The 27541-nt window shown below is 40.2% G+C and overlaps 2 protein-coding genes across 3 annotated transcripts; both read right to left on the bottom strand.

Annotated features, from left to right (window-relative positions):
* Nucleotides 1-336: 336 nt before the first annotated feature.
* On the bottom strand, nt 337-17406 carry UBA2 (ubiquitin like modifier activating enzyme 2). 2 transcript variants are annotated; one of them, XM_062618236.1, is made up of 17 exons: nt 17202-17406; nt 13432-13515; nt 13113-13183; nt 11936-12000; nt 11361-11461; nt 11074-11195; nt 10366-10433; nt 8002-8123; nt 7041-7140; nt 6348-6508; nt 5390-5483; nt 5184-5296; nt 4568-4723; nt 3904-4000; nt 3174-3279; nt 2255-2391; nt 337-1391 (listed from the first exon to the last, which is right to left on the bottom strand). In XM_062618236.1, exons 1-17 carry the CDS (start codon nt 17361-17363, stop codon nt 1216-1218), a joined length of 1935 nt encoding a protein of 644 aa, XP_062474220.1. In that variant the 5' UTR covers nt 17364-17406; the 3' UTR covers nt 337-1215. The 2 variants fall into 2 exon arrangements, with proteins under 2 accessions (XP_062474220.1, XP_062474219.1); XM_062618235.1 differs by having other exon boundaries at nt 337-1397.
* A 1225-nt stretch (nt 17407-18631) lies between these two features.
* PDCD2L (programmed cell death 2 like) lies at nt 18632-27017 on the bottom strand. The gene is made up of 7 exons (XM_062618237.1): nt 26883-27017; nt 26598-26761; nt 26395-26464; nt 23578-23978; nt 22212-22325; nt 19846-19994; nt 18632-18789 (listed from the first exon to the last, which is right to left on the bottom strand). Exons 1-7 carry the CDS (start codon nt 26994-26996, stop codon nt 18659-18661), a joined length of 1143 nt encoding a protein of 380 aa, XP_062474221.1. The 5' UTR covers nt 26997-27017; the 3' UTR covers nt 18632-18658.
* Nucleotides 27018-27541: the final 524 nt, after the last annotated feature.

The following is a 27541-nucleotide window of genomic DNA, read 5'->3' on the forward strand; positions in this document are numbered from 1 at the left end:
CACTGAAAGGCTAATTCGGCATACCTACATATAAATAGTAGCAGTTTTGGTTCACTAACACAAAACTGGAAAACAATTTTAGTGCAGTGACAAGCAAAGGCTGATAAACGTGTTCTAAGGATCAACACTGATGGTTTTGAGAGCTACCAAAATAGTTAGATGAATGCAGCTGGTTTTAAGACACCGATTCAACACTGCACTTTTGTCCCATGCGCAAGATGCGAAGTACAACAGACTGATGCTTTCTTCTTTCTGAAGGCATGAGGTGGCAAAGCATGCGTGTGGTGGTACAAATGCTCCAACTGAAGAGGCCAATAACTGATTGTCCAAGAAAAGAACCATTCACAAAAGTTTTATTAAAAAAAAATCCCCTTTCACCTCAAACAAGTGAAGCTTAAGTTCTGTACTACTAGGTTATGTTTAGAAAAATGAAAATAATACAGTAACTTTTGAAGGCTATACATTGTAAAATCCCTTAAGTGCAAGCAAATATAGCAAGTATTTCAGATGTCATTTATTTGGTCCATCAGATGTACAGTATAGTAGTAGTATCTGAGTTTACAAAACATCAAATATAAATAACCTGAAACTGTAACAATACACAAAAATTTGCTTCTTACATTGACATACCAGGCAGTACGAGCTGAAAAACTTGAGTAAATTAACAGTTTTACAGTAATGTACATAGTTGCAGCTGAAGTTCAAAACCACTGTTAGAACATGGCACTAATCTCTTTTATTGAATTTTTTTCTTCACTTGTTCAGGATGTGAAAAATGTTTAGGACTAGGCTAAACCTGTTTTTCTTCAAGAAAACAAAGATAAAAAAATGAAAGTACTCAACATCTGGACATCAGATCATTACCCTTTACTAAATAATGGTAGGGTTTTTTCTTCCCATTGAATTATACCTAAACAGTATTTACACATAGTAACATGCTTTTTTTTATGACTGTTTAAGCAAATAATTATCTGTAAGTATTTATAAACTATGTTTCTACTACATTTAATATATGGAATTCATACAGAAAATCTTCTGAGTCTATTGAGACCTTTATCATTAAGAGAAACAGATACAAATTATTTAAGTCAGTGTTTTGGTATTCGCTTGGAACAAAGGCCTTAGTCTAGTTCTGTGCATCTTTCACATCCCAACATAATATGCTGTTACTGTATTACATTATCTGAATCATTTTGTCAAGGGGCATTTGCATGTTCAGTCTAATGCTATAATTTCATCTTGCTCTTCTGTCTGCTCACTACGCACTCTCTTTGTACTGACACACTGTTTATCTTCTAGTTTTCTCTTGAGGGTTTTGTTTTCTGTATCATCATCAACATTGCTTGAAGTACCTTCATCTTCAGAATCAACAATCAATACATCATCTTGATCTGGAGCTGCAAAATGTATGTTTTTAATTCAAGTGGATACTGTAAAGACAGCATACTCTCAACCCAAATTTCATACATAAAAATGTCCCTAATACAACAAATACAGCTTGAAGCATTCTTTATTATTGTCATTTAACTGCAAGAGTATTCTGAAAAATGTAAAACAGAACTAAGAGATATCTAACATATATGTCACAAGTATTCAGATTCATACACTACCCCTATAGAACACTATGATGTTTCCAGAACATGAGCCTTCAGTGCTGAAGCATCTGATATTGATTTAACTTAACCTACTTTGAGTATGTTCATATCCTCTACATTAGGAAGGTGATGGTACTTCTTCCTGAATAGGAAATACTATTTTCTTGCCATGCTTTGCTTGACAAGTGAAAAAGAATTATTTTGGAAGCAGATAATAAAGAGATCTTTTAAATTAACAAAATAAAACATGATCAAAGACTTCCACAAAGTAATTTTTAATCTGCTAGGAGAAAGTGATAAATTTGGTTGATACTTCTTGGCCAAGCAATAGCATGACCATCAGATAGAATGGGTCTAACGTGATTTAAAACACTGTGCAAAATGATGCATTTAAGATTACACCCCACTAAACCCTTGCAAGTTAAATATAATATAATTTCAGGTTGTATGTACTGTAAACCTTTGTAACAATCTTAAATGTGCATTTTTTAGCAATTGTAAATGTGCATTTTTCTATTTAATATTATATTTATACACTAAGGCAATTTAAATGCCTCTTACTTCATGCTGGCAAAGTCATAAAACTGAAGACAACCATTTTAATTGGACTGCTCTACTGAAAGACTTTTTTTTATTTCATATTTATTGCTGTTACTTACCTGTTGATGTTGAGGGCTGTGCTCCATCATCACTCCCATTGGTAATGTTCTTGGATGTTGGTTCTGATGGTTTAGGGCCAACCTTTTCAGGGGTATCACCAACAACTTCAAATTCTACATCTTTTTCTAGGTCTTCACTGTAGAAGAATACATATGCTTTTAAACAACTAGGTGAAAATAAAAAAATCCTGTCTTTTTAACAAAGCATGTATGTCATTACAGTGTTAGAGCACCCTGCAACTGTGACAAGAAAAGCACATTAAAAAAGAGGAAAATCTGTTTACGCTTTAGCTATTCATAAACACTGTTCCACCCAGTGACATGACTTAAAAGCATTACCTGAGCTTACCTTTCTTCCTCAATGTCACGTTCCTGTTCTCACTCAAAGTGCAGTGTGTAAAATTACCGTACAAAAATGTATGTTACTTGTCCAGGGTTAAATACACACACCAATTATTTCAAAGTGACTTCTATTTGCATTGCTGTATCTGAACACAGGTAGTCAAACATGGGATTTACTACCTCAGTAGCTTGGGTGGCTTTCTGCCTTTTAAAAGACTTTAACAGCAGTTTCTCATTTGCTGGCTGCCTCAAAAGTAAATTTGTTTTCTGCACTGTATTTTTATGCTGTGCAATGACAAATTATTCAAAAGACATTTTCCAATTACTCTTGGAAAAAATCCCCAAACAACCAAGAAAACCAACACCCCACCCCCCCAAAACGAAAAAAAAAAAATAATCCACAAAAACCCAAACACCCTAAACTTTATAAATTCATTAAAAAATAACAATTCCTCTTTTACCTCTTTACTTTCTGTCTACAACTTAATCTTTGAGCTTTATTCATTAATTTAAAATTCATTAATTGGAAATTCCCTGTGGAACTGTTCTATATACAAAAATATTTCAGCATCCTTACCTGTGAAGCACATTAATTAACAGTGTATAGTCCTGGAGGAAATCATCTGCTTGCAGTCGAGTGCCATTTCGAATTCCAAAGTCTGATAATTTCCTGTGGTTATTTGCTACAAAAAAAGTGAAAACCTGCAGTACGTACAGTTGTAGTGTATACAGCTATTTATGTAAAGATCCTTTACACCTGAGTAAGTATGATGAAATGACTACTCCAGAACGTCTATGTAGAAACATAAGATTAACATTTATTAGCTATATTTAAAGATAGCCATCAGGAGCGAAAACTGCTTATGTTTGATGTATTTACCCCTCATGCATCATGTTCAAGCACTTCACTATTATTACATTTAGAAACATTTTGGAGAGAGTATTTGTATTACAACAGTGCTTTCAAGCATCATTAAAATGACCACAATCTAAGAACAAGAAAATGAAGCAGCCTTGTGAAGAGAGGAAAATGACTGATGCACTTTCATAGGTGAATACCTACTCTTGAAAGGAATCCTGACACTTCAGGTGAAAAGTACTTTAAATAGGAAAACTGAGCTGGACATGCAAGCTTGTAGATGATACCAGTAGCTATTTTTGAGGCACTTAAATACTTACAATCCAGCTCTCTTCAAACATTAGCCTATAGGATGAACCCTAGAACATTTGCTATACTTCCATTCTGCGTATCTTGGTTTCTTCCTAGTTTGCATCTACCCTTACCTAAAAGGCTTCAGTATGCATACCTTCTGTTTCTCCTTCTTCTGAAGAGATAAGAATAGTTCCTTTTCCATCATCTATTTGTACATCTGGTGCTACCATAGCAAATTTTTCTTTCACTATCTGAAAAGATGTAGGTGATTATTTAATTAAGATTGGATTTAAAAACACAAAAAAGAACCTTGAATTATATTGATTTTCTTATCCTGGTTCATTTTCAGACATCTGTTGAAAAACTATAATGCCTATACTTTTTTTTTCCTTTTTTCTTTTAAATTTCCATGAACAAAAGAATGATATTTTTTGCTGTCTGAAATCTACAGGTTTAGATATGCTGAAAAAAATTTAGAACACTTCATAAAATGGCAGAAACACATCAACTGTGACTATACAGCTGTATTGTGGCTACTGAACAACTGAAATACAAATTCATTTTTTGTTGTTAAATACAAACAGGCTTTTAAACAACCAAAGTCATAAAATACAAACATTCTTTCACAAGATACAAGAGTACACATGGGTTAGAAGCAGACTGGCTAATCTAGGTCGTCTTGTTGCTCAGAGAAATGCAAAATGTAAAGCAAATATAAAAGTTGGTGTTCAGTCAAAATACACAGAGCAAAACCCTAACTTTACTAATTTACAGTATTAGAATAATAACAAAAGTTGTAGCTGATACTCAAGATTTACCTTATCCTGGAGCATTAACACAGTAACTTTGTGTACATTAAGTTTCACAGTCACTTCTGGCTTACTTGCACATACATAACAGTTGGGATTTGGAGGATCCAAAGCACAAGGAACCAATAGCTTCTTTCTGGGATTTGGCTGCTTGTTCAGAAAAATCTTGAGGACAGAAAAGAACAAAACAAGTTATTCTGTAAGTAACAGCAGTCATAAAACCTGTTTTCCTACAGATTTATTCGTTTAGTCTCACAGGTTGTTCTGTTCCCTCATTCTTCTTGACATGCCTGCTGAACAGGAAAAAGTATGTATTACAGCCAGTCCACAGTAACACCTGTGCTGACTGACCAGCTGCTGCCAAATTAAGAGGAAACAACGATATTTCAAATGATGTCAGTCTGGTTCTCTATCCTATTCAGCAAATGATTTTTATTAACTCAGAGGAATTTAATGTTCCTTAAGGCTTCTACTTCTTTGTTTGTGATTGAAAGTTCCCAGCACATTCAGAATCTACTGAAGCAACAACTGAGAGACAGCAAAACTACAGAATAGTCAAAGCAGATTGTGACTTCTAAACAAGTAATAAATAACAAGAAAGTAAAAGTATCTCATTCCTACTTACCGTTCTACACTGATCTATTTTTCCTGACAAAATCTTCAAACCCTCCAGCACTATGAGACCAGCTATTACCGCATTAGTAGTAGCTATAGCTGGGATAATATTTCCTGCCATTGCTGCAAAATAAGCAAGAGTATGCAAGGTTTTTACCAGTAAATGAAAAGTTTAAATTATTATTTAAATAAAACAGTGCTGTATTTTATCCTTACACTTGATATCAAATCTGCTCTTCATATTCATACTGAAAACATGCATCCTGAGGTTCGCAGCAGAAGTGACAAAATCCAGCGCAGAAGGATCATCCTTGACAAGAAGTTAATACATTAAGTATTTAAAAATCACATTAGTCACTGGAAAAAACTTGCAGCATGCATTTCCTAAAACCTTAAAAAAAAGTCTGTGCAGTATTCCATTCCAAAGGCAATATACTTCCTCTTTCAGATGCCATGTTTAGTCAGAGAAGTGATACTTGAAATACACGTTTAACAATTGTACTTACTATTTCAGTAGCATATTAGTACCAATAAAATGCCTTGCATGTTCAAAAAAATACCCAAATCCTAAATCTTACAATGTTTTACGCTCAGTTTCAAAAATGGGTGTTTCAGAAAGAAGTATTTTTACTGTCTGTTGTAATATTATTTTATTATTTTGTCCCTCCTGTATTTATGGACTACTTTTTTTCTTATGCTAAGTGACAATGACTGCATGAGGATTACCCTGTGGGGCTAATAGAGAAAATTCTTTTCTTCTTCAGTGAAACTCATATCAGACACCTATCATCAGAGATAATTAGAAGGTACAACTCAGTAGAACTCTGACTACAACTCACTGTTTATGAGCATGTTTTAGAGAAAGCTAAAAAGCAAAAAGTGAAGTTGCATTATTAAAATATTTTCAAAATCAAAACATGACAAGTACTTCTGAATTTGTGCTTTCTGAAGTTGGTGAATTATTTTACATCACAGTTAATCCTTACACTCAGCAAGTTACAAAATACAGTGTTTAAAGTTTGTATTTGTTTACATATGCAAAGCGATTTCAGTGAAGTGCCAGACATTGTTCTAACTAGCACCAGAGTACTATTTTGGAATGAAACTGAGTATAATTAATATTTGTACTATACATGTAGACTATAACTGGTTCTTATGTATTTGTCAGACTAACTTTATCCCATATAAGCTCTGCTCCATCACCCTTCTCAGCCAGGTGAACTCTCAGGGTTTCAACACTCTTTGAAAATAAGTGTGCATAGCTCTTGACATCGAGAACCTGCTGATCCTTCAAGACTGGAGAAGACTCATTTTGTAGATCAGATGTGTTTTTCTCTTTGGGAAAAGGAAAAAAAAAGTAAGATCAGGAAGACTTAAAAATCTCACAGAAGTTCTCTCAAAGAGCCAAGCATTTTCCAATTTCAGCAAAATTATGTCTTTTCTAAATTGAAGAATATCCCTAAATTATAGCAGCCCAAACATTTTACAACAAATCTCCATTTAAAACTGCAACTACATTTGTACCAATTGCCTACACATGAACGAATTACAGCAAATGTAAATTTTCAGCAAAACTCAGCTTTCAGAGATAAATACATCAGTGCTCCTAGAATAAGCTGATACACAATTTTGTGAAATGTGAATTTGCTACAGCCAATATGAAATATCTAAAATAACAACTGCAAAACAGTTTTAGAAAGAAAATGTTTTCTATATAGAGAAAAAATTTAAATCTTCAGTAATTGCAAAGAATTAAGATGATTTTCCAGTACTCAACTGTGGCACTGAGAAAATTAAGTATCACAGAGATGCCTTAATAAACAGCAAGTATGTCTTACAAATAAACAGTGGGAGGAGGGATAATTACCTTGACTTTGTACCTCAGCCCAGTCCAGTGGTACTGGAGGTTTTCTTTTCCTCCACAGTTTATCCATTGTCAGCAGGTACCTAATGTCATCTTTGAAAAGCTAGGAAACATTAAAAGAAAAAAAAACAAAACACATCAAAATGAAAGGTAAAAAAAAAGGGCATACTTTATTTTTATATCTGATGTGAAATTGAAAAATCAGTATATTTATGAGATCTTGCTTTTGTCCTTGAAAATATTTTCAAACACATAAATAAAAACAGATTTGAAAAATTTCATACTCCTCATCCTCTAAAACTTATTACATAAAGCAGATATAGCTCTGATTAATCTGAGAAGGAATAAAGTAAAAATCAAGAAACAATAATCCAAACATGCAGTGGGTTCATTTGCCCGCTGAAGCCAACACTACAGCTATTTGTAGCTCCCCAGCATATTCTTACCTACATGCCAATGTGTTTCCAAAGTAATTGCTAACTATCTGCCAACGTGTTTCCAAAGTAAAGTTAGTAATAACTATCAACATTACATTCTATACAAATTTCCTCTATTTATCCACTTTCAGCAACTATTTGGAAGGAAGACTCTTAAACCGGTTTATATTTTCTCATGCCGGAGCCTGATTATACACAGATGACTAATAGATTTTAGGTCCTCAGATTGTTTGATTATACCCAGTGAAATTCCTACAGAACTCAGGTTTACCTTTTCATATTAAAAGGAATGTGAATGAAGTGTTTCTGTACAGTACAGACAAGCTGCTGAAGCCATCTGGACAACACAGATGGAATGTCATAAAACAAACAAGTGTTGTAAAAGACCAGTATTACAGCAAAGTTGGTGGAAGTTGTAGCATAACTGCATAATAAATAGCTAATATTAAGTGTCCAAACTGGGGTTTGGCAACTTTCAGCACCTCATGCACTTCAAATAAAGAAATTTATGGGGGTAAAGAAGATACCTTAGTAAAAAGTTTAACCGGATCATATCCAGTTGATTTAGCCCACTCCTTAGTTGAAACACGTTTAATCTCACCATCTTCACTGGATGCTCGTGCTCTGGCTTCTGCTTCTGCTGGCTCCCCTATTAATAAATATGAACCAATATTTCAATTAAAAACAGGAGAGTTCCCATCCAAACACTTCCCCTGGAGTCAATAATCAAATTTATGCACAGACCATAAAATGGCTTTACTGTGCCAAAAAAGCTGAATTAGACAACAGTGGGACTACTCCTGTTTGCTTCTGCAACTGCAACTCACTAATTTAACTTGTTGTCACCTCCTTCCTTTATTGGCAGAAAGAGTGAACAATTGTTCCCGGATACTCTCCACGTAATGTTGTGATTTCACGTATGTCCAGTGATTCTCCTTTAGTAGTCTCCAGTCTTAGTTTGGTTAGAACTTCAACACAAAAACACCCATCTTATCTTGGTTCTGGTTATTTCTATTCAAAAACATTACATGCACACAGATGCTTTTCATTTTGTGTTTCTTTCCCAGTCACATCCAGCAATTGCTATCATGATTCCTAATAAGCAGCAGGTTGATGTTTTCATAAAACTGTCTATTAACATCTTGACTGAATAAGAAAAATCAGAGACCATCCTTTATATGTAAAGTTGTGCATGTTTCCCCTTTTCACCAATGCATTATTTGCATCACTTTATACTTATCTGCACCAAATCTACCTAATGTCACATTGCCCAGTCATTGTGCAGCATTCCACTACTTTTTACAGTCAGTTTTCATCTTTATCATCGTGACTTTGCCTAATCCTGGATGCTGAACAACACTGGTCCCATCCCCAATCTGAGACTCTCCTCTAATCACCACGTATCTCTATCATTTAAGTAGTTTAGCCACCTCCATCCTTTTTTCCTCCCGTGGCTGCAGAGCTCCTTCAGGTGCCTCACAAAAGCTTCTGAGTGCCCCCTGCAGATTCAGAAGACTGTAAACCAGATACGTTTGTCCACAGGCTTCCCAATTCCTTTAAAGGACCTGCAGAGCCATGCGAGGCATGAATTCCCTTTGCAAAGGTTGCACTGGCTCTCCCCTGATAAACCACGTAGTTCCACTGATTCTAAACAGCACTACTGCTATGGGCAGTTTGCTCACTACAGCTCAGCTACAGGAGGACCTCCTATAATTGCCCCGGTATCTTTGTTTAAATAAGTGGCATTGTCTGCTACCTTCCAGGTATTCCAGAAGCCACTGTTTTGAGTAACTTTATATACCACTGTTTTAAAGGCTCAGTTATTTCATTCTATACATTCTATAGGAACAATCTGTTGGGTGATCACTATCTGATGTTCAGAGAATTCTCTAAGCTTCCTCTCCCAAGTCTGTTCATCTATCAAAGGATCCAAAAGAAGAAACAATAATGCTTATGCACCTGCACAGTAACTACAGTTACTGTCCTTATAGAAGAATACTGAATAGCTATAAAAACATCACCCAAAATGGGCATATTTCCTACACAGATTAACACAGAAGTGTTTCAGTCTAGAAGAGCTCACATACAATCCTGGTATTTCCTTGCAACCCCTCAGCTAGGAATGGAAAATATAGAGTGACTGCAAACACCACTCAGTTCTCAGTTCAAAAGGCAAGCTAAGTAAACATTACTTAGCAACAACTAAAACCACTGGCATTCTCAGCGTTGTTTGAAGGCTGAAATTCAAAAACACAGCCCTGCACTAGCTACTAAGAAGGTGAAAATGACTGCTACTGCTGAACCCAGGACAAGAGGGAACAGGAGTCTCCCCACAGATACAAGCCCATTCATCTAAATCATATCTTAACACTCAGACGTGTTAACTGGAGCTTTATGATTAGCGTATTGATTGTGCTCCTCACAGCTGTTCTACACACACTACCTGAGAAAATTTGGTGAATGCCAGTGACCCATCTTACACTGTATTAAAAAGCCTTCATAACAGCTGAAGTAATCATTTAATAATGTTTTAGGCTGCCCACAAGGGCCACACTTCTGATAGGTGAAACTATTAAGCTGTAGTTACTTTGCAATGTCGGTTTGCTTTTTTTTTTTTTGCATATTCTCCATGCAAAAACCTCTGGTACGCACTATGGATCAAGTTAACTAAAAACATGGAAATTGTTTCAAATATAAGCGACAGTAGGAGGGAACCAAATTATGCACCATGTACATGAAGATCTGTTAGGGAAAGTAGTGTCAACACATCCCAAACTCTTACTGCTCAAGGGCACAGTAAATGGAATCATCTTAAAAAAAAAAAGTAGCTGAACTCTCTAACCTTAAGAGATGTATAGAAACAAGAACTGTTTGGCTTATTTCACACTCACAGGCAGCTTCAGGATCAGCTCTGTCAGGAGAGACTTCTTGATCAGCATCTTCTTCTCCAAACAACTGGCTATATAATAATTGAGAACAATAACACCATACTAGAATTTCATCGTATCTTATGACTGAAATATTTACTAAGAGATATATATATCCACTTTAGAATTCTTGCTATCAGAGCACCATTTCACACACTGCTTTTTAAATTGTTGGGATTCATCACACATGGTCTTAACACTGGAACACAAAATGTCCAATACAAAAACTAATTTAGCAAACCAGTTCTGTATTACTCACTCAACAGTTCACCTAGCACTGTATTTATATTGCAGTACTGAATGCATTGCCTATAACCCTCCAAGATCCCAGCAAACTTTACATCTGTTAATACATGCATTAAACTGAAAAATGTGTTAACTTCACACACAGGTGAAGAACAAAGTAAACAGTACTGTGCCAAACTACTAGATTTTCTGTGATATTAAAGCAAGGTCTAAGTACTAGCTGACCTTTCATCTTTATATTAAAATTAAAAAAGCCCCAAATCGCACCCTAAAACCCAGGCCAAAAAAATGGAGGTTTTCCCTATAATCCATATTCATTTGAACACAAAACAAACCAAAAAGAGCATGTTCACTTTATTTCTCTGTCTGTAGGTTCAGCAACCAGAAGAGCGAACCACAGTACCTGTTTTCAAATAAATCACTTACTTGAACAAATACTTAGCCCACACAATGCAGTGGATAGGTTCTGATGGTGTATTTCGGATTGTGCAGCCTGGAAAAGTCTTCTGAGTTGGTTTGGGATGACATTCATAACATTCTGTCACTCCCTGGTGAAAAGCAGAATATTTACGTGTCACACTGTGAAGGCTACTGATAGCATATGCTATTACCAGCTGCACTGTAACTCTATCTCAAAACACCCAACGCCCTGTTGTTTAAAATAGCCAATGATTTAAACTTCAAGCAACAACAGTAATAATAAACAAACTAACCTTTTTAATAACTGTTACTTGTCCAAGGTATCCTGCTGTTCCACTCTCTATAAGAGGAACATCAGCAGCCAGACACATCCTGTTCACATGGTTGCGGGCAGCTGCAAACCAAGAGATTTTAAAACAGAAAAAAAAAGTTTTACTTCTCCAAATTCAAACCAGACTCCTATGCAAACATTTATCCTTAAGTGCCTTATTTCATCATAAAGCACTACTACACCTTTTTGGCAGTTATTTTTCAATTAACACAAAATACATCAACAGTATTAAATATAACAAACTCAACTGAATAAAGTTACACATGTAGATATGATAATCATCAGCTCCTATAAAGCAGCAGCACAGCAGTTAATGTTTACCTTCTACACACCTGTAAAAGCACTAACTACCCTTTCAAGTTTCTAGTAAAGCACACAAGTATTAGTGAAACTACAGAGAGGTTAAGAGGATACTTATTATTTAACTGACATTGCAGAAATACTAAGAGTAAAACACATTAAAGTTCTGTGTGTATGATTATTCATAGGAACAACAGTTATTTTCATCTCCAATAAAAATCATAGTGAAAACTTCACCTCTGTTATCCAGAGCATTCATAACCAACGTAAACTGGCGGAAGAACTCTACGTTATAGTCAGGGCTACAGAAAAGAAAAACAATACTCAGAATGGTATATCAAAGTTGTTGGTTATTATGACACAGTAGAAACTATACACATGCAAAGAGCGGACTGATGTGATAGATTACACATAATATGAGCTTACTGCTAGCCTTTGACTGCCTCATTTGCCTTCTGCCCATTTTAAAACTGGATGAAATAATGGATTTTATGCTGCTGGAAGGAAGCTATTGCAATTAGTGCTAATTTGACCAATGAAACAGACAGTCAATGAAGAAACGATTATACTGTTCTGACAGTAATACGAGTAAATTGGCTGAGCTGTGGTGACTGACCTTAAAAACCACCAGCTGAGGCTAAAATGTGCACACTGTAATTACCATTTCATCAGACTGTTGATAAGTCATTACACTGTGATAGCTCAACTGGTTTTCATTGTACCTCCACACTTTTAGGATCCAAGACACAGGATTTTAAAATCTTGATGCTTTAGTACCTTTACATTGCATTTTTCTGATTTAAAGACGTACGTGATGAGAGAATAAAGAGGAAACAGGATTAACGGTTTTACAGTTTCAGAAGGATGCAATGAGTGTTTCAGTGACTACTAACATCAGAGTTCAAACCTTAACATGTCACAGTATCAATTTTTAAGAAACCAAATAAATACAAATTAAAACATAGGAAACAGTTAATGAAAATCTACATAATCCTGTACTCTAGTCACTGGCTATGGATCATAAAGACTAAATTTTAACAGTTTTGGGCACACATAATACTCAGTTACCTAAGACAAATGACTTCTTTTTTTTCATTGCAGACTCAACATTCACATTTACTTTAACCTAATAATGGCTCAAAACACCAGGACAGCCTTACAGTGTAGAAATTCATATACTAAATGTTGCTAATAAAATGAGAAATAGTTATAAGCAAATGACTACAGTGTAGCACCAGAACTACTCAAAACTCATTCAAAATCCACACTCCCACTCAGGTTTGTGGTAGTCTAACAGCTTTTTCTTCTTACTCTGGTAGCTGTGTAAAATATCTTAAAGCACCCCATCACAGCACTTAAATAGCACAGTACTTATAAACTAAAATATGTAATTAGAGCATAAAACCAAACCTACTTCATGATGCTATCATGGTAAGCTATAATATTAGCCTCTGGATAAAACTGTAACACGCTTTCCTTGGCAACCTAGAAATAAACATAAACAAAAAACCACTTATTATTTCTTCTTTCCTTCTAAAGATAGACTTAATACCAGTTGAGTATCAAGTTGACTACCTTAAGAGACTTAAATACTTTTATAATGAAATGCTGTGGATAGTCAAGACCAACCAACCAACACTTCCCTTTCACAATCGAAACAAAATTGTGACATGTTTCTAAAACTCAGTATTATTTTGTAGACAGTGAAACATGGTCTTTGACTTTTTCCTTACCTGTGATTTTGATCTTCCAACATGTTTCTTTTGAAACAAAAACTGCCTGTTGAGATTGCTGACATCAATAGTATCCAAATCAATCTATAAACACACAAGAGACAGCCATTTCACTTTTACAGAAACAAAAGGAACATAATCATTAACAGAGTTTGAAGCAAATGAGATTGACCAAAATGCATAAACTTTACAAACTCCTTTTCAGACCTGCATTCAGGGGTTACATCTGCACTATAACAACTGTGGAGGCACGAGTGATCACCTATCATCTTCATGAATCCAGTCATTTTAAATAATTACTAACAATGGAGCCATAGGTCAAAAATTAAGGGTTACATACAATGAACTTTCTGAATAAAGAGTCCTTACTAAAACCACATGTGAATTTTGAGATAGGTATGCACAGTGGTTAGGACAATAAGTTACTGACCTTCTGCTGTTTATTTACTGCAAAATAAAGATGTTAGTGAGAATTCATAAGGAGCAGTGCACAGACTCAAAAGGGACAGTGCAGACGTCAGTCTAGCTAAGTCACATTAAGACTCAATTTGGGACTAACCACCCTTTCCACTGGCTCTGTTCCACGCTTCCCCAAGGTCAAAGAAAGGCTATTCAGCAAACTAATTAGTACTTCTACTTTACATTTGAACATGGCTTTGAGCAACTGAATCAGTTCACTGAGGGCTGCACTGTGTTGTAATACATACACTCCAGAGCAAAAGGCTTTACTGGTTGTCACCAGGGCTAACTGCTTAATTGTGTAATTGTGTATTAAAAAATTATGAAGTCTATTTGAAAAAAAAAAACAAACAAACCACCAAAATCCAATCATGCAATCAAGATGTGTAAGAACATGTACCACAGAACACCTGTGAAGTGCAACCTCAAAGGATGCCATGACTGTAGTCCCCCTAACGGCCATGATTCTATTTATTAATACCTGCACATAAGCATCAGAATTTCAAATGTGTTTACCTCCCACCACGAGAATTAAGATTTAATTAGAAATTTGAGATTTATTCCTACCTTTGATGCCACTACTTTTGCTTTAATTAAACAGTTGCTCTGATCCACCATCCTTTAAGAAGTCCTCTCCTGTACCTAACATTTTTAACTAGGATGGGAGACGATTTTTTGGAGCGTCAGAGATATTTCTCCCCAATTCCCATACACACTGTTGACATAACACAGTAATGCTTCCAGCTATATGGAGAGTACTATCAGACCAAGTGTGCAGCATGGAGTTGAAACATGATCTACTGAGGGTGTTCTCATACACTTCTAATTTTATTAACCAAACCTGAAGAGTGAAAAAGTATGCCATGCGATTCTCAGTGAAGACCCTTTGCATGCAAGATTCATGCTCCAAAATTAAACTGCCTGTTTTCTGAAGAGAGTATTTTTTAAATCTAAGTTTTAATATATTAAGAATAGTAAAGAATTTTATTTAAACACTAAATATGTGTAAACAGAAAATACAAAATGCTTTAGGGAAGTATTATAAAGTAGTATAAAGACTCTTAATTTTTATAGGATCCTAGTAACTACCCATGGTCTTACATCTTTAAATGAAAATGGTATTTGCGTGAAAACACATTTCTACCTCCTTTCTACCTATCTTTCACTGAGACATGCTCAAAAAGTTTGCTTAGTCCAAAGCCAGAAAGCCCAAGAACCTCAAGTGGGAATGATCAAGTGCATCATTGCTAAAACTTCCACTACCAAGAAAGCATTCAGGAGTTTAACTGGAGATGATAACAAATGATGCAACCCACACCTGAGAACAGTACTACCAAGGCCAACAGAAGCAAAGCAAGTTTTTCTCCGAAGAGAATACCCGACACCTTTAAGCCTCATGAGAAGCTTCAGTCTAGCTCAGCATAATCAGAATATAACAGTTCTCTTATTAAAACAGCTTTTACATTATTCCAATTTTTATAAGTCAGAAGGAAGGGCCTCAGAGCTTCATAAGAATATACATATTCATGTTCAGACCTGGATTTTGAGTAATTAGATTTTGTTCTTCATGAGGACAAAGGCACTGCCTTCCATAAAGTATACTTAATGAAATCACATATTTGCAAGTTGTCAGGTATTTAAAACTACTAGATTTTTTTTTAATAGTATTAACATTTTTTTTTAATTCACAACTTATAAAATATAAAGCTTTTTCAGATGGCCGTGTTTGTTAGTATTTAAAAACCAACGAAAACCCTCAACAATACCATTAACGTTGATAAAAGCAATTTATTCTCCCAATAGCACATTTCATCTCTGCATACCAATTCTCTTTTTGCTCTCACCTCTTCTGCCCACCCACTCCATAAGTTATTAAAACATTACTGTCTTGCATAGAACATTGCCAATGATATTTTTAAATTAAGATGGCCCTGATCCAACATGTACTTAAGTTAATGGAGTCCAACTTGCCTTGAAAAACAATACAAAAAAATCAAACTATAGTAAGTGAAAAAAAAAGTGTACTGCAATGAGATTTATCCCTAATGACTAACTGGAAAATCAGTAGATATTATACTCCTTCTATTAGAATGGGCTGCAGGAGTACACAAATGACACAGCAAGGTAGCAAAAAGTAAAGAGCGGAAAAAGTCCAGTCCAGAAAACACAGGATTCCACTTTTTTGCACATGTTTATTTCACCAGTACAATACTAAAATCAGATGGGCTGTCAGCGCAGACTGAAATCAAAGGGACAACCTGGAGTTACACTTAAGCATAACCTACAAGTTTTAAAATATTGCAGTAGAAAGGCCTTAGTTTTCTGAACAAGGCAAATTTGCTGCACACTTCTACGAGCAGATACAGTTTTAGACAAAAGCTATTTCTGCATGCTTTGCTCAACAAGTCTGACTGTAAAAACTTCTGACAACTTGTCATGCAAAACTCTCAGATGTGACTCCTGGCCAGGCACAAACATGAACATATGTATTCAAGGAAACAGCCCTGTGCTCCACCTGGCTTTGTACTCCCATGAGTTCTTAAAACCATATACTTTTCATAAAACAAGACATTACTAATAAAGGTCTGGAAGCTGGGTAATCAGACGTTTGCTAACAATATTTCTCTCCAACCCCTTCTTCTCTACCACCTCTCAATTCTGCCCTTCCTATACACACTTAAGAGATAAGCATCAGGACGCAAAACTGAAAGCAGAATTCGCAGGAAGCTGCCGTGGCCGGTCTCCCAAAACTGACAGCTTTACAGCTCGGTATCTGAAAATACAGTTCACCTCCCACCAATTTAGTTTTCCATCACTAGACCATTACTGGCAGCATCAGCGAAGGCGGCATTAGGATCTCTGAAGATCACTCGTGGGGCAGCCAACATGGCACACTGCTGCCTCCTGGCACAGTTCACCTACGGGCTCCCAGAGAGGCGCAACCGCTCCTCCGCAGAGCGACGGCGGGACCCAGGACGGCGGACGGGCCGCCGGGGGGAAGCAGCGCTCGCGCTGCCGGGCAGCCCAGGCACAGCTCGGCCCGACCGCTCTGAGGCGGGGACGCGGATGGCGCCCGCAGGCCGCGGCGCCTTTGTGGCGGGGCCTGTCCTCGCCTCGCCCGGCCGCTTTGGCGGGCCAGGAGCAGTTTGAAAACACGCAGACAATGCGGCTGGCGGGAGCGGCCGCGCAGCCACAGCGCCCCCCCACTCCACCCCACCCCGGCCTCCGCCCTACCCCCCGAACCGCCGGCGCCCCGGCCTCCCCGCCGGCCCCTCACCCACGCCAGCCCCCGACCCCAGCCCGGTCCGCACCACGTCGATGTTGCTGAAGCCGGTGAGCACCAGGTCCTTGAGGAGCTCGCAGCCGATGCCGCCGGCTCCCACCACCAGGAGCCGCGCCTGTGCTACTGCCTCCGCCAGCTCGCTGCGCAAGGGGCCCGACACCGGCACCGGCACCGACACCGGCACCGACATGACTGCGGGCGAACAACGGCGGCGGGCAGCGGGGCAAGGCGCGCGACTTTCCCCAGCCGGGCCGCACTCCGGACAGCGAGACCGGGCGAGACCAGAGCGGCGGCCGCCCGCCTCGTCCGCAGCGCCCTCTGCCAGCCAGGAGGGCCTCGGCTCTCTCCGTGCACCGCCCCCGAAGGCTGCGGCGGGGAGGAGTTTGTCGCCGGTTCGAGACCAGCTCCTACCGCCGTCGCTCGGCCCTGCTTCGGCTGGAGACTGCCTCGGCTGCCCGACTTCCAGGGAAGTCCGCCCTCGCGGGCTACAGCCAGGGATTGAACCACGGGGACCCGGGCTACCGGCCGCGGCCGGGAAACAGAGCAGGCTGGCACCTTGGGGCGCGGGGGCAGCAGTCCGGGCCGAGCACGAGACGTGTATCTGCCAGCCTAGCCCAACTGACTCGTCCCCTGTACCCCCCCACGGTGAGCATCCTTCCTTCAAAAAGTAGTTTTTCAAAGGCGTTCCATCATGTTAGCCCTCGCCCCTCCCCTTTTTAAACTCACACTCAAAGACACTCAAATTACTCCGTTAAGTCAATTAAAATACTGCAGTTCAGCCTACGCTAACAGGGAACTCCACAGAAGGCTTTAGACTGTTTTGAACTAAAGCAGCGTGATGAGCCCGCAAGGACCAGGCTGCAGTAACAAGGCAGGTGTTGTACCTACCCCATCACTGTACCTGAGAGAAAAGAAGCTCCAACAAAAAAACACTTCTTCCCCATCCAAAGCAACCTGTCAGAGCACATTTCACCATGCTAATGCAGCTCATCTCTCATCTAGAGAAAAGTTTCATGATAGGTAGACTCAGTGATAAGAGCGCTCCTGCCACCACTCACCGAGTTTACAGTCTGTGGTCAAAACAAAGCAGATTTGTTTTTTTTAAATCAAGCTTACATTAAGTTCTTCACTGCTTGTAGTTTCTAAAAACCGAATCGTGTTTGGCTGATGAATTAACAGGTTGCCTCATTACAGTTAGCTATACTTTCTACTTTACTGTCCACCCCAAACATTAAGCATTAACTACACTCAGGAAACCATCTCTACAATTTCTGTGTGCAACCAAAGTATGCAAGTTTCTTTCACCACATTTTAAAGGCATGTTCAATCAGTTATTTGTGGAAATAAGCACAATGTCATCACATCAATTTCATTTTTCACCACTTCTGAGGAAAGTTCTCTTGCATAATTACACTTTCACCTGTAGTAAAAAAAAAACCACAAAACCAAATCACCAGATTTTTCATTTAGGCAGAGAAATACAATTTATTTAAATAATCTCTGATCTGGGTCTTCTTGTACAAATATAAATTCTTCAAGAGGGGTGTGGTGATCTGTTGGCCAACAGTTTCTCTCACACGTGTAAACAAGAGCAGTTCCAAATTCCACTGACAAACCTAAAAACAAAGCAACAAAGGCACATAATGTAAAAGTATGAAAAATGTGTCGTGGTTTAAGCCCAGCCGGTAACCACACAGCCACTAGCTCACTCCCCAACCCCCTCTTTCTTCTTCCCCCAGCTCCCAGAGGAATGGGGAGGAGAATTGAACGAATGTGACCCCCACGGGGAGAGACAAGAACAGTCCAGTAACTAAGGTATAACACAAAACACTGTTGCTACCACCAACGATAAGGAAAATAACAAGGGAAGAGAATACAACCGCTCACCACCTGCCAACTGATACCCAGCCTGACTCGAGCAGCAATGTGGCCCTTCTGGGTAACTGCCCCCAGTTATACTGGGCATGACGTGCTGTGGTATGAAATACCCCTTCGGCTAGTTTGGGTCAGGTGTCCTGTCTCTGCTTCCTCCCAGCTTCCCCTCCTCCCTGGCAGAGCATGAGACTCAGAAAGTCCTAGGTCAGAGTAAACATTACTGAGCAGCAACTGAAAACACTGGTGTTACCAGCATTGTTCCCAGGCTGAAAGTCAAAAACACAGCACTGTACCAGCTACTAAGAAGGGGAAAAATGACTGCTGCTGCTGAACCCAGGACAAAATGGTATCATTGGAGCTGTTGCTCATTGCTCACTTCAGTCTTTGCCAATTCAAAAAATATTTCTCATATTCAGTCTTCTAACAGTAAAGATTTTAAAGCAAACAGAATTTTCAAAGACCTTAAGTGTCTGCAATCTTACCTGACAATATTTATTTTTCAAGGCCTCACTCAAGAGGCAATAAAGACAAATTACTCCCCAGGTCAGGAGTTATCTACAGTGCTGTTCATTCGTGAGCAGATGAAGTTGCAATCACAGAGTCTCCATAAACCAAAGCTGTATCTTTCACTTACTGAAATCGATAATGGAAACAGAGAGGATTCTATATACAAAGATGACCCCAGTGAAGTACATCAGTGTGGATGGTTACTGAGAAACAATCCAAATTACAGTCATAAACTTTACCAAGAAGGTGACTGTTTCTAGTATTCATTCATCTAAGTCAAAGGTTAGCACCTGAATCACTCTGTAGCATGCTGACCAGTGCTGGCATGAGTTGAAATTCAAATATTCTGTTGCTTCCACAGTTACTGCAGGCTGGAATACATCTCGTAAAGTTGCCTGGAGGACATGTGATGAATAAAGGCTGGCCACCCCAGGAGTATCTAGGAGAAGAAAGGAAAAAATTATATACTTTTTTTAATCTGAATTTTGGAAGAAAACTTACATTTTGGCAACAGCATTCAGGATTCTCCAAAACCTCTGAACTTGCTTGTAATAAAAAACATTATTAGGAGCTAGAATTGTTGACTCAGCTTCAGACAAACCATTAAACAAAGAGTAAAGATGGGGAGGTGTCGTGGTTTAAACCCAGTCAGGTAACTCGTTCACTCACTCCCCCCCTCCTTCTTTCCCTCTGCCTACTCCCGGAGGGACGGAGAGGAGAATCAAAAAGAATGCAACTCCCACGGGTTGAGATAAGAACAGTTTAGTAACTAAGGTATAATACAAATCACTGCTGCTACCACCAATAATGATAAAGGAAATAACAAGGGAAGAGAATACAACACCTCACCACCAGCCAACTGATAACTCGCCCCCCCCAGCCCAACCAAGCACCGACCCATACCTCCTCCAACCCCTCAGTCCACCAGCCCTTCCGGCTAACTTCCAGTTACATCCTGGGCATGACGTGCTGTGGTATGGAATACCTCTTTGGCTAGCTTGGGTCAGGTGTCCTGTCTCTGCTTCCTCCTGGCTTCCCCTCCTCCCTGGCAGAGCATGAGGCTCACAAAGTCCTTGGCCAAACCAAAACATCATTGTTATCAGCTCTGTTCCTGAGCTGAAAGTCAAAACACTGCACTGCACCAGCTACCAAGAAGGAGAAAAATGACTGCTACTGCTGAACCCAGGACAGGAGGGGGAAATACTTGTGAAGCCAACACCTCGAAAATCTCTAAGCAAGAGCTAGGTTTAAAGACAACAAATGCTTTGAACTGACACCTTTAAAATGTGCCATACCTGACTCAATTAAACAAACTACACTTTCCTGAAAAATGAAATCCTAACCAGTGGCAGTTATTCAGCACAGAATACGTCTCAAAACCACTCTAAGTTATGCCACAGAACTGATACTGTATTTGTAAGAGTTACCAGAGCTCCACAACTAACAGGCAACCAAGACTGAAGATAGTTTCTACTGAATGCCAAGCTGAGGATTCTGTGCTAAGCTGAAAGCTCAACAGAGATCAACCTCTAGGAGCAACAGGGGTCTAACAGGCATACCCACAGTACCCATGAAGGGGAAACGGAGGGCTAGGTAAAGACTGTAACTAGTGACAGTCATAGGGATCACCAGAGGTGATGTTTCAGAAGAACGAAAATCTCAAAGAGCATAACACTGCAAAGTGACAGATCCTGTGGAAAAAAAAAAACACTTGTCTCAAAACGTCACTTGCACTCTGCATTAGTATATTTTCTTTATGATCTTTGATACATAAAGTTTCTAATGTTTCTTCTCTGCGTAAACAGACCCTCAAACTTTACCTCCTCCTCAAGAAGATACCAGTTAGTTGTACCTGGTTCTGAAAACTAGCTAAACAATGGTTCTGTCACTGCACTGGGACAGCTTGACCAGATAGGCTGCACTGAGCTATCTGGAACAAAGAAGTTAAAAAAATCACAGTTGGTATGATCTATGAAAACCATGTGTGTTATCTGTTACTATTAATAATTTATGATTTGAACTCTCTGTTATACTTCCATTCAGAATTAACTCCCCTTTCGGAAAGTAGCTGCTCTGTGTTTAAATCTGCTTTTATCCTACGAAAAGCTACAGATTTACAAGAACTGAAGAATGCAGCATCCTAAGGGGTAATCACAATAAGCTGCAGAAGAACTCAGGCTTTAAAACAGGTAATCTCTTACTCCAGCAATATCTCTGGGACTGAAACAATTAGCAATTACAGTAAGGTTACAAAATTTCAGAGGAGCAGATTGCCCTGGAAATCTATCACAACAGCATACCACTGGGTATTACATTTCCACCTCAAAAATGCTTCTTGAAAACCACTATGTGTGGATTTCAGGGAGTTTTCAAAGACAGCCTGGGTCTGTTCTCATCAGATTTTATGTTGAAGAAAGTCTCCCACAGCCAGATCCAGGGTCTCTGATCTTAATTCGCTTCTCATCTACTTACACTTTGCACAAAAAAGCCCAACCAGGGACTGAAGTCTGACCACACATAAATTATAACAGCCCTTTTAATTTTTCTTATAAGTAAATAAAAAGTTATATATATATTTCAAATGAAATAGTTTGAGGTACTAACAATCCGTATCTATGATCTGTATCTCCCTGCTACAACCAGATGATCAGCATACCTTAGAATCTGTTCAGGACACAAAGATATTCTTTTCATAAATTTATGGAATCTGTGGTCCCTGCTTTTGACTTCACTCTTCTCATATTTTTCATTGCCACCTTCACCGGCAAAACTAGAGCAGGAACAGAAACAAAATTTTCACTGAGGCTTTCAGTACAATATGCATGCTTTAAATAAGCAATAGTTACTATACATTCTTCACTGTGAGGGTGGTGAGGCACTGGAATGGGTTGCCCAAGGAAGCTGTGAATGCTCCATCCCTGGCGGTGTTCAAGGCCAGGCTGGACAGAGCCTTGGGTGACATGGCTTAGTGGGAGGTGTCCCTGCCCATGGCAGGGGGGTTGGAACTGGATGATCTTAAGGTCCTTTCCAACCCTAACGTTTCTATGATTCTATGATTCACATTAAAATTGTACTAAGTGCACAGAAAAAAACATCCATGTTAAATTAAGAGGCAATTCCTGTTAAAGGTTGCAAGTGAACATCTTGCTTCTAGTTCTTCTGCTTCTGGTGGCTTACAATTACTAATAGTCTTTCAAACTACCATATGAGATTGAAGTCTACCATATACTTCTTTACTACTTCAAAAAAATCTTTCTTTTAGTAATTTCTCACAAGTTTTTAAATTACAATGTTGTCTTTTTAAATTTTGAATTAAATGCAATTAAAGTCCCGTTGTTCATTAAAGGCCAACAAAACTCAACAAGAATACCACCACTAAAAAGTGTTCCATGTAGATTCTCCAATTGGCAGTAGCCTTAGTTACCGAAAAATTCATTGTTGCCCACAAATCAGGATAAGTCACACCACATGTTTATATATCAAACCAGCAAGGATTCAAGTGCTTGCTGTGACCACCTAAGTTAAAACTGAAATATTTTCAATAACTATGTTCAAAAACTGTCTTCAAACAACCTTTACAAAATCTTTGTGAGTCCTTCCATCATCCCAGTCTCTAGCCAAAATCCCCAAGTAATTCAAATCTTAAAAATGGATTGAAATATAAGAAAAGCTTTAGCCTTGAAAAGAAAAAAGTCAAATGTCACAATATAAACTCATGCCATTTAGTGTAAGACATTGTTTGAACCACAAAAGTTTGGTTTCAGAGACTGACAGTCCATTGCTCTATCTGGAGCCCAAGGACATTCCAATTGCTCAGTCACTCAGAAGCAGATGCATCTCTGAACAACTTAAAATCTGACACAGCAGGGTGTATTGTCATGTTCTTCCAGCTAAGTACTACACACCAATGGTTACAAACAGAAAGCATTCAGATTTAGTAAGAAGCGGGTTTCAACTACAATTATCAGACAGGAAATCATGGAATCCCTTCAGTTCAGTGTGAAATCCAGACCTGTTCTCACCTTTCTGACATCAGCTGCTCCAAATCAACACCCTCTCTCTGCTGATACTCCTTGAATAGCCTGTCTGCATGATCTGTATCAAGGAAACCAGTGTAGTCTTCCTCATCCACAACACTAATGTAAAAGGGCTGAAACACAGGAGCTGAACCAGATGTTTCCATTACCATTCCCTCACTGACTGGAGAATGTGTATTCAGGGAACCTGAATCCACAGCCTCAGACAAGCAAAGCTGTTGGAGCTGGGATGCACACTCCAGCTCTCTGGACAAGGAGCTGCTCACTGCTTCATTTGAGCCAAGCAGCTGAAGGGAGGTACATGCAGGAGTTTCTGCTCCATCAGAGACTCCCCAGTCATCTGCTTCATCACACCAATCCTTTGGAGTGAAATGTGATTCCTGTTTCTGAGAACAAACCAAAAAAAAGAAGATTAAAGGAAAAGTAAAAAGAACATTGTCAAGATCAGCCACCCTAATGCACTTCAAATATAGCTTCATAAAAGTTAAGAAAACCAAAACCTTAACCTAATGCTTTGTGCTATTTCACCTGTTCTCCTCACAGTGATACTTGACAGTGTACCCACATTTACTTTTCCCGGTACTGCAGCCATGGCAAAAAAACCCACACATTTATGAGTTATGGCAAAAACAAATCTCACAGGAGATAAACGGAGCAGGAATTCATCAGCTTTTTGCCTGGCCTTTTCACATCACATTGCCATACCTTGGCTGCTGCCAGTGCCACTGACAGCTACTTTGGGCACATTTAGCTGAAGCACAGTTACTGCAACACAGGTAAGCTCAAAGGGCAGAATATGGAGGAAATAATAAGAACAACAACAATACAAGCTCATTTACCACAGACCAAAATTTCACAGTACAAAAGCAGCAGCTGAATAAACATTTTCTGCCTGTCATCACTACTTTGACAGCCATCCTCCTCTTTCAGTCTTTTTAGGCCAACATGCAGCTGCTCTTCAAGAGCAAAAATACCAGAAGTATATTAACAGTAATTGAGTCAGATTAATCAGAACTAATAATTTTTAGAAAATATATTTAAATTAGAAATCATTTTAAAGATGCAAACCTAAACAGCACAGCCCAAACATTTAAAGTTGAAAAATAGTATTTAGGTAGCTCAATTAAAATATTAATTATCAATTTTGACCATACAGTTGCATTGCCATCTCCACTTTAAAACAACTCTAACATAGATCACAAACAAGAAGTTAATCTTCTAGTAAATAACATGTAGTACTCATGGTGTCAAAATTCCATAACCACAAATTATCCACACAACCACATATGTGAATCAAACTGGCACATACCACAGATTCTTAAAAAAGGTTGTCACAGACTGGTTTGGGTTGGAAGGGACCCTGAAGCTCATCCAGTTCCACCCCCTGCCACAGGAAGGGGCACCTTCCTGCCCTTCCTTACACCAGGTTGCTCCATGCCCCATCCAACCTGACCTTTAACACTGCCAGTGATGGAGCAGCCACAGCTTCCCTGGGCACCCTGTGCCAGCGCCTCAGCACCCTCACAGTGAAGAACTTCTGCATAATGTCTAATCTAAATGCACCCTTTTTCACCTTGAAGCCATCCCTCTCATCCTGTCACTACATATCCTAAGTCTGGTTACTTAAACAACTATATATAACATGTTATAGCCACTTGAACAACTATCGATAAGGTGCAAAACTCATCCAACCCTGCTGTATTTCTTATTTTCATACAGCACACTGAAACAATGGAGAGGATGGCCGCACACAAAGAGTTGTGGTCAATGGCTCAATGTCCGGCTGGAGACCAGTAACGAGTGGTGTCCCTCATGGGTTCAGTGTTGGGACCGGTCTTGTTCAACATCTTTGTCGGTGACATGGACAGTGGGATTGAGTGCACCCTCAGCAAGTTTGCCGATGACACCGAGCTGTGTGGTTCGGTTGATAGGCTGGAGGGAAGGAATGCCATCCAGAGGGACCTTGCCACGCTTGTGAGGTCGGCTGATGCCAACCTCATGAAGTTTAACCATGACAAGTGCAAGGTCCTACACCTGGGTTGGAGCAATCCCAGGCACAGCTGCAGGTTGGGCAGAGAAGAAATTCAGAGCAGCCAGGAGGAGAAGGACTTGGGGGTGTTGGTCAATGAGAAACTTAACATGAACTGTCTTCAGTGCGAGCTCTAGAAAACTAACCATATCCTGGGCTGCATCAAAAGGAGCATGACCAGCAGATTGAAGGAGGTGATCCTGCCCCTCTCCTCTGCTCTCCTGAGACCTCACCTAGAGTATTGTGTACAATTCTGGTGTCCTCAACATAAAGAGGACATGGAACTGTTGGAACAAGTCCAGAGGAGGCCACGAGGATGATCAGGGGACTGGAGCACCTCCTGTATGAAGACAGGCTGAGAAGTCATGGCTGTTCAGTGTGGAGAAGAAAAGGATGCATGGAGACCTCATCCAGCATCTGAAGGGGGCTTATAAGGATGCTGGAGAGGGACTCTTTATTAGGGACTGTAGTGATAGGACAAGGGGTAACGGGTTAAAACCTAAACAGGGGAAGTTTAGATTGGATACAAGGAAGAAGCTCTTTACTGCAAAGGTGATGAGGCACTGGAATGGGTTGCCCAGGTAAGCTGTGAATGTTCCATCCCTGGCAGTGTTCAAGGCCAGGTTGGACAGAGCCTTGGGTGACATGGTTTAGTGTGAGGTGTCCCTGCCCAGTGCAGGGGGATTGTAACTTGATGATCTTAAGGTTCTTTCCAGCTCTAATTATTCTATGATTCTACGACAGAACCCGAGAAGGCAGGTTGTTATCTATACCTGTTTTACACTGTAATCTTGCGTTTCCTTTTCTTGTGTCTGCAAGTACTGGGAGCGCAGTACCTTCCAGCTTTAACAAGCCGTGTAAAGGAAGAAGATGAATCAAAACCACGTAAGGCACAAACCATTCAAGCTGGTAACACTTATCAGCGGCGGGGGGACTGCGCACGTGTCGAAGGAAGCCGCCGTGAGCCCTTCCTCACCTGCGGGCGTCTCCCGCGCAGCCGGGCCCGGTGCAGGCAAACACGTTGGCGAGGCGGTGGCAGGGAGACCCCTCCAGCGGGCAGTACACCTGCACCAGCTGCGCCAGCAGCCGTCCGCACACCCCGCACCGAGGCAGGGCCGCTCGCACGGACGGCACCCAGTCCTGGAAAACGAATGGCGCCGAGCGTTCACTGGGGACCCTCCGAGGGGCACCGTGCAGCGAATCCCCACCACCACCACCGCCGCCGCCACCCTCCGCCCGCCCCGCGCGGCCCCAGCCCTACCGCGGAGCCGCCCAGCTTGCTGGCAGCCCAGGCAGGGTCCTGCCCGCTCCCTCGGCACGGCCCCACTATAGCGGCGTCCCGCAGGCCCAGCAGCACCGCCGGCCCCGCCGCCATCCCAACACCGCCCGCCCGCTACGGCGGCTACCAGCGGCCAAACGCCGCCGGACGCGACACCCCACAGCGCATGCTCGCGGGGCGGGCGCTAGGAGAAGAGACCGCGCGGTGGCGGTGTGGTGTTCAGGCGGGGTACGAGAACTTCCCGCGGCCCGGCGGCGCCGCTTCAGCGCCTCAGGTATTCTGCTCGATCAGAGCTCCCCGCCGACCGGAACCGGAGCGAAAGGACGAGGGGAACACTGCTGCACCGCACGTCTGGGGTTTTCGTGTGCGGAAAACGACGTAGAAGAATCACTACGGTGTTACAGGAGCTTTGCTTCAATGCACGTCCTGCCACTGGTTCCACCTAAACAAAGTAATGAAGGAGCGTGAGTCCAGTGTTTTTGCAGTGTACTGAAATTTCTTATTTTACTAGAAATGCTTTTACCTTAACAGTGCTCAAATAAAGATTCCCCATCCCTGGCAGTGTTCAAGGCCAGGTTGGACGGGGCTTGGAGCAACCTGGTCTAGTGGAAGGTGTCCCTGCCCGTGGCAGTTTGAACTGG

The sequence above is a fragment of the Pezoporus occidentalis genome, unplaced genomic scaffold (assembly GCF_034315485.1).
Source record: "Pezoporus occidentalis ecotype Australia unplaced genomic scaffold, CSIRO_AGI_Poc_V1 ctg20, whole genome shotgun sequence".
NCBI lineage: Eukaryota > Metazoa > Chordata > Aves > Psittaciformes > Psittacidae > Pezoporus > Pezoporus occidentalis.

What these genes read in the sequence shown, in the direction of transcription:
- UBA2 (XM_062618235.1), bottom strand. Translation starts at nt 17,363, where the DNA reads ATGTCGGTGCCGGTGTCGGTGCCGGTGCCGGTGTCGGGCCCCTTGCGC. An exon ending in GAATGCTCTGGATAACAGAG is followed by an intron (nt 11,462 to 11,935) that starts GTGAAGTTTTCA and finishes CTTGGTTTGCAG; the next exon opens with CTGCCCGCAACCATGTGAAC. An exon ending in AGCTGATCCTGAAGCTGCCT is followed by an intron (nt 8,124 to 10,365) that starts GTGAGTGTGAAA and finishes ATTTATTAATAG; the next exon opens with GGGAGCCAGCAGAAGCAGAA.
- PDCD2L (XM_062618237.1), bottom strand. Translation starts at nt 26,996, where the DNA reads ATGGCGGCGGGGCCGGCGGTGCTGCTGGGCCTGCGGGACGCCGCTATA. An exon ending in TGTCCTGAACAGATTCTAAG is followed by an intron (nt 19,995 to 22,211) that starts GTATGCTGATCA and finishes TTCTTCTCCTAG; the next exon opens with ATACTCCTGGGGTGGCCAGC. An exon ending in CATGCTACAGAGTGATTCAG is followed by an intron (nt 18,790 to 19,845) that starts GTGCTAACCTTT and finishes CTTTGTTTTTAG; the next exon opens with GTTTGTCAGTGGAATTTGGA.